General features: G+C 52.0%; 1 protein-coding gene and 1 long non-coding RNA gene across 3 annotated transcripts in view; one reads left to right on the top strand and one right to left on the bottom strand.

Annotated features, from left to right (window-relative positions):
• Positions 1-6,442, bottom strand: part of Fli1 (Fli-1 proto-oncogene, ETS transcription factor) — a 128,734-nt gene that overhangs the window by 121,710 nt on the left and 582 nt on the right. Inside the window, exon 2 of one of the 2 annotated variants that reach the window (XM_048796117.1) lies at positions 5,499-5,606. In XM_048796117.1, coding sequence (XP_048652074.1) covers positions 5,499-5,564 — 66 coding nt within the window. In that variant the 5' untranslated portion in view covers positions 5,565-5,606. The remainder of the gene's footprint in view (positions 1-5,498; positions 5,607-6,442) is intronic. The other variant, XM_048796118.1, reaches the window with a different exon arrangement.
• Positions 1,631-6,442, top strand: part of LOC125614032 — a 65,789-nt gene continuing 60,977 nt past the window's right edge. Inside the window, exon 1 of the long non-coding RNA XR_007344668.1 lies at positions 1,631-2,022. This is a non-coding gene — a long non-coding RNA (uncharacterized LOC125614032). The remainder of the gene's footprint in view (positions 2,023-6,442) is intronic.

The following is a 6,442-nucleotide window of genomic DNA, read 5'->3' as shown; positions in this document are numbered from 1 at the left end:
CCTGGGGCCACCAGTTCTGGAGTTCAATTAAAAGAAATCAGGCTTAACCCTTTCCTTCCCGCGGCCCGGCTGCCCTCCCTCTTGCTCTTCCCTTCAGCGTTTCCACATGCTTTCCAGAGAGGAAAGAGGTTAAAGGGAAAGGAAGAATGAATTACATCCTTTCAAACCCCAAATTGTTTCCTTTTCTGCCCAGACTTCACCGACCTTCAAACGACAACAGGGCTTTCAGGAGGGTGCGGGGAGACCGCTTCCCACCGGGACCTCACCAGAAACCCGCGCACTCCAGCCACATTGCTCCTCTTTTAGCTAGAAAGGACTTCAACTTCACCACCAAGAGGCCCCTTTCCTGATGCTGGGCAATCACAGAGGCCCTCAATGGCCACCCCACACGTGGCGGCTAGCAGCAACCCCCTACGCCCCCCCCCCACTCCTCCTAAAGGCACTCTGTGGCAAACACAATCACTAGGTTTTTCTTTCCAACTTTGGTTGGTTTGGCAATTAACAGTCCTCTTCACTATAGTGATCAGTTATCACCTCAACAGTACACCCCACAATCCCATTTAGTACCAGTTGCCTTTCCTGTTGGAAGTGTTCAATATGAAAGTATATTAAAATGAAGATTGGCCTTCTGTCTGAGCTTCGAACACAACAGCATTTTCTGCTTCTGCCTATAAAACCAAAGTTATAGCAACTTCACAATTTTGGAAGTCAGGGAAAGGGAGCCTAGCAGAGGCATCAACCTATGCATAGACATAGGCATCATTGCCCCTTTGTGATTCTCAAATTGGCACCAGTGCAGCTGCCTTTTGCTGTTTACTAGCCCCTGCATAAGGAGCTACTGCCCATTCACAAGGTCTTTTCTGAGAAAGAAGACCCCAGCCAATTCTGAGCAGATTTCTAAGGGAATATCAGATTCCTTCCCTCCTATGTTGATGTGCTGGTGGACAAGTTTGCCCCACTTATGTAAGTCTGGGCTCCATGCTCCACTCCAATGCTGCTGCTTCTTTTTTAAATCCTGAAGGGGGGAAAGCCCTAACCAAACACAACAGTAAACAAGTCTGCCCTGTTTAATGTGGTTACCACCAGACATCTGGAAAGATGGTTTGATCCTGGCAGCTCACATTGTTTTCACGAGCAGCCAAAGAGCATATTTTGAATGTTTGCATTGAAACAAATTGATAGAGAGCCTGCGGTGAGGCTACAAATGAAAACTATCTTGTGTGTTGGGGGTGGGGTGGGGCTTTCTGCTACTCTGGCCTCTCCCTCCCCTTCTCTTTCCTCATCCTCTAACCTCTCCCCGTCATTCTCCTCCTCCCTCTCTCCCCTGTCTACAAGCCTAGTGCCCACACACTTGTGCACACCCTCTTTCCTGGCTCACCAGGGACTATTTGGCCTCACTCTTTCCCAGACTGGGCAGGGCTGGTGACCAGGATCTGGTATGGGTACCAGCCCATTCCACCAACCCATTCCTGCCTTTCAAGTCAGGGAAAGCCCACAGCCAAAGAAGCCAGGCCAAGCATTTTTTTTTTTTAAGCTACCAACCGGAGGACCCCCCCCCCAAAAAAAAGCCCACCACATCTTTCTAAGGACTATAGAAAGGGTGCATATGTAGGCAAATATTGAGGAAATAGTTGGATTTGGATCATTTTCATTGAAACGTCGGTGAGACCACTTGCCTCTCACCATTCGCACTTGACAATATTTTCAAAGATGCGGAAGTCCTGCTTCCCCCGGGAGGGGAACGGCTGGGCGAAACGTGTCTTGGCTCGCTCAATGTCAGCCCTTTTGACCGGGTCAAGACTTTCCAGACGCAGGCTTCCCGGGCTCCTTAGGTTCCAGCCTGGGTTGGGGGAGGGAGGACGTGACAACCATAGCTGGTCCCTGGGGTGCCTCCGGACTCGGGGACAGCTCAGTCACTTGAAACGCCGAAAGATTCCAGGCCTGGCAGAGCGTCTCGGGCGGATCCTTCCTTCTTCGTCCTCTGTCTTCCCCAACCCGGCTGGTCCGGAGCAGCCGCAGCGGGTATCCAAGCTGGCAAAGCGGGAGGCGGAGGGAGGGAGAAGCTGGCGAGCGGGGGGAGGGGTGGCAGGCGAGCGCCAAAACTCCAGACTGCACAACTGCAGCTTCAAGTGTCTGGCCTCTCGCTCGAGGCCATAATTAATTTGAGATTTATTTTTATTGGAGAACTCGAGTCTCGTCTGACCTTAGCCAAACAAGGCAGCTCGAGCCGCCCCTGGATGCGCTTGAATGCCGGGGAATATTTCTGCAGGAAGGCTCTGCAGGCGCGCCTGCTTTGAATTTGTTTCTCAGACTTCATCTACTCGCAGATTGAAGGAAGATTTAAAGCCTCTGCTCGCCCTGCCTGCTCCCCACGCTCGTTCTTGCCTTAGCGCCCAGCGGGTTCAAAATGCTACGTGGGAGGCCGCAGCGGCTGAAGGGCCCGGGGTGGGCAGGCCCAGGAGGGGGAGGGAGGGTCTCTGCGCCCCGGACCCCAGACGCTCCGGGGCTGGGCCCCCAGACCACGCGGCGTCGACGAAGAAACCTCAGGGGAGTCCGAGATTGACCAGAAAGCGCAGGCTGACAAGAGGTGGAGACCAGCCAGGTGTCAGGACCCTCACCCAGTGGTGACGCCCCGATGCGGACACGGGTGTGTGTATTTTGGGGTGGGGGGGAGGTGGTTCAGCCTCTCCAATCCCCATCAGTTCCTTCCTCTCAGTTAGTCGTCCCAAACACTATTCATTCCAAGACCAGTTTCCTTGAAATGCAGCTTCGGATCTGCTGGCCTTGGGGCTGTGAAATTATGAGGGCTAACAGCCCCCCTTCAACTAGGGGGCGGGCAGAGGAGGGCATCTCCCCCAAATGCTACTCTGGCCGAACCGGCAGGCTGATAGGTGGAGGAGGGAGAGCAGGGAGTCTAGGAGATGAGCAAAGAAGGAAAGGGTAGGACCCTGCCAGTCCTGCAAGGGACAAGAGAGGAGCTCTTAGAGATATGACCCACAGACTTGAAGAAAGGAGTGCTTTGCTTACTGCTGCTGTGGCAGGTGCTGGTCAGGGTTATCCCACTAAGTATCCTGGTCCCTCTTCCTGTCACACAGAGGAGTGCCGTGAAAGAACCTTCTGGTTGGATGATCGGGCTACCTGAATTTGAATTCTACCTCAGTACTTAACAGCTCTGTGGCCTTGAACATGTTTCTTCTCTGGGCCTCAGTGTCCTTATTTATACAAGGGATTTGTAATTGAACCCATCTTGAAGGGCTTTCTCTACAGATGAAATAAGTTATCTAGAACTTGCTTGGCAGCATAACTTTACCCTTATTTATCTCTATGGTTTTGCCCCTTACAAGCTCTGTCACATTAACCTCTCAGTACCTTCTCATCTGCAAAATAGGAGACCAACTGTTAGGCTCATTATAAGTGAGTTGGTACAAATACAATATTTAGAATATGGCCTGGCAGGGATGAGGGTATCTGAGAAATAGGGATCAATAGTATCACTGCTGAGTCAAGGTCTTCAGTTCCTCTCTCTCATGTTCCCTGGGTCCTTCCAGTTCTATACCTGTCTTAAGTTCTTCCCCTGTATGTACTCTTGAGTGCTCTGTGGGCCCCGAGGGGTTCAAGTCACCATCTAGATCGCTGCCCTGTGGAATGGGCACCCTTGACCCTCAGGGCTCAGCTTGGCTCTGGACTCCTGGGGCCCAGGAGCCTAGGCCTGCTGTGTTTGTCAACAACCCCAGAGCCGGGTGCCGGACTGGGAATGGCAGGGGCTTGGCAGCCTGAGTCTGTTTGTACCCCTCTGGCAAATGGTTGGTGGAGGGAACCAGGGAACAGACCCAAGATTGTCCCAGCCACGCAGACCTTTCAGCGTCATCAATGCACCCCTTTGTGCAACAATACAAACTTTGTGGCTGCTGAAAAATCCATTTTCCCTCTTGAAAGGAGCTCCTGCGGCGAGCTGCTCTTCTGGCAGCCCACAGCTCCCAGACTGCGGGCCCCCACCCCCCCAAGGCTGGTCTGCTCAATTCTCCCGAACCAGTTTGCTTTCTCCCTGACCCTTAGCCTGGGTCTGGCTCCTCGACTTCCGGTTGCCCCTTTGGTGTTCCTCATCCCTAAGATTCTGGGTCCTGGGTGTGTGTGGAAGGGAGGTTGCAACTCCATATCCAGGAGCCATTTACAGTCCTAGAGAAGAGCTTGAAGCTAAAGCTCCTCGGGCTGTGTTCTAGTTGGGAGTGGTCTGCAGCGTCCTGAACCTCTTAGGAAAACCTAAGACAGTGAACTTTGTGTGTTTTAGTCCAATCTGAAGATTGTGCTCAAGCACCTACTAGGAGCCATTCATCCACCCCTCCATTCGCTAATCATTGATGGAAGGATCTCTCTCTCTCTCTCTCTCTCTCTCTCTCTCTCTCTCTCTCTCTCTCTCATCGTTTATTAAACATTCTTTCCCGGCCAAGCCTCCAGGATCCGGCTTTCCGTGGACTCCTTCAGATCTCAGGTGGGGAGCGCAAAGATGTTCGCTTATTTCTACCTGACCTGTTTCCCTGTAGAGAGATCTAAGGAGGGTCGACACATAATTGGCGCCCCCTGGACAAGACCTTAAGAGTCCGCACACTTATCAGGTGCAAGCGAACAAGCCCAGACACCGCGGTAGCTTTAGCGGACTCTGGAGGGAGCTCAACCGAGTGGCACCGGTGGTGGTGGTGGGGCACTAGGGGGCGAGGCTTCAAGATGGAGGGCGGGGCAAGGAGCTGAAGGAGATCTGCATACGTTTGCAGCACCTGAGTGAGTCTTTCTTCCTCTGCTCTAAGGCAAGCTCAGGTACTCGGGGCTCTGGGGGTCCTACCCGGAAGGTGTAAGGTCGTGACCAGGCGGGGTGGGGAACTTGCAGCCCTAAAGACCTTGCCACCATCCCTACTCTGGGCAGGGCCGCCCGGTGCGCACTCTCCTCCCAGCTCAGTCAGGGGGTTTTCATTAAACGTGTAACCCAGATGTCCCAGCTTTGGTTTGTTTACATTCTTGGGAACTGTTGTGGAAAGTTAGAAAAAAAAATCCTTCGATGTGCTGTCAAATATAGCAATCAGCGCTTTCAGGGTGGGAGCGGGCAGAGGAAAGTGGGCTTCCGGGCTGAGCTGTTGTCCAAACCATAGGAGAAACGCTTTGCACCCGCCCACTTGCACACCCGCCCACCTCACACGCACTAACACATATACTCCCACATCTGCATACTTGCTCTCCCATGCAAACATGTACACATCCTTAATGCAGGGAGCCTGCAGTGAGCAGAGAACACCAGCCTTTGGGACCTGACATGGGCAGGCGACCAGTTCTTCCAGCTCAGTCTTCACTAGGCTCCCCTGCTTCCCAGTCTCCTAAACAGGAATTGCAAAGTCTTATCCTTAAACCCTGAGTCCCAAGGGTTTTCCTCTTTTCCCCTTTCCTGGAAAAAGGCTGAATGGACCATAGGCCTATGGTGAGGGGTGGAGGAGAGTTGGGGGGCTCATTACCTGTTTAAAGATGCTGTCATGTCTTACCTTGACGTAAGACGATGTGTCAGGGACTGTCTGAAACATCCTGCGTTAGTGAGAAAGGGTCCAGAAGGCTCGAGAACCAACCTGGGTGAGAGAAAATTTAGTCAGAGAGTGGAGCAAGTGATCAAGCTAATGCAAGCAGAAAACTTTGGGAGTTGGAAGGCTCAGGTTCATCTGATCCAGCCAGGGAGGGTCCCAGGGAATTCCCTGCGCTTCTGCAGAAAGGCTTCTGGATAGAGGATGGTGAGAACTGAGAGTAAGCTCACATCTCTGGATCTCTTTCTTATAATTCCCTCTGCAATCAGAGAAACCAGCCTTTCCCAGAGCTTGTGTATTTTTGCACCTGGGACCACTGAGATTTGTCCTGACTGGAGAGAAAGTAGCCAGGGGGGTGATAAGTTTCACCTTCCATGCAGCCTGAGGCCCTGGGGAACAGATAATTACAGAGCTGCCAATGCTTGTGCCCTCCCAGGGTTCAGGCTAACTGCCGCACTCTTCCCTTTCGGTGGATAGGTTGATTATGAAGGAAGACTGGCTCAAGGTTCAGAGGTTTGTGGAGGCCCTTTCCCAGGAAAGAGCCCTCCTTCTTCTGAAATAAAACAGGTTTGTGGGTAGAGACAATGACAAGGAATATCCGGTCCCCATTTTTAGTAGCAAAGGAGGTGTCTTAGTCTGAATATTTGGACTGGAGAGAGAAAAAAATACCCTAGGGTGCCAGGTGCCTCAGTATGAGTGGATCTATCCCTGCCTTAGCCCAGTCTGATGGCTCGCTCTCATTTCTTCCTTCTTTTTAGCCATCTTTAATGTGGCAGCACACAGCTTCTCTGGCAGCCAATGTGTTTCTGATAAAGCAGTTTTCTCCCTGCTAACAAATTCCAGCCTTTTTCTTTTCTTTTTTTTTTTTTTTTTTTTTTTTTGGC

Source organism: Marmota marmota, unplaced genomic scaffold (genome assembly GCF_001458135.2).
Source record: "Marmota marmota marmota unplaced genomic scaffold, marMar, whole genome shotgun sequence".
Lineage (NCBI taxonomy): Eukaryota > Metazoa > Chordata > Mammalia > Rodentia > Sciuridae > Marmota > Marmota marmota.
Note: the sequence above shows the minus strand (reverse complement) of the source record. Positions and strands in the feature narration are given on the sequence as shown.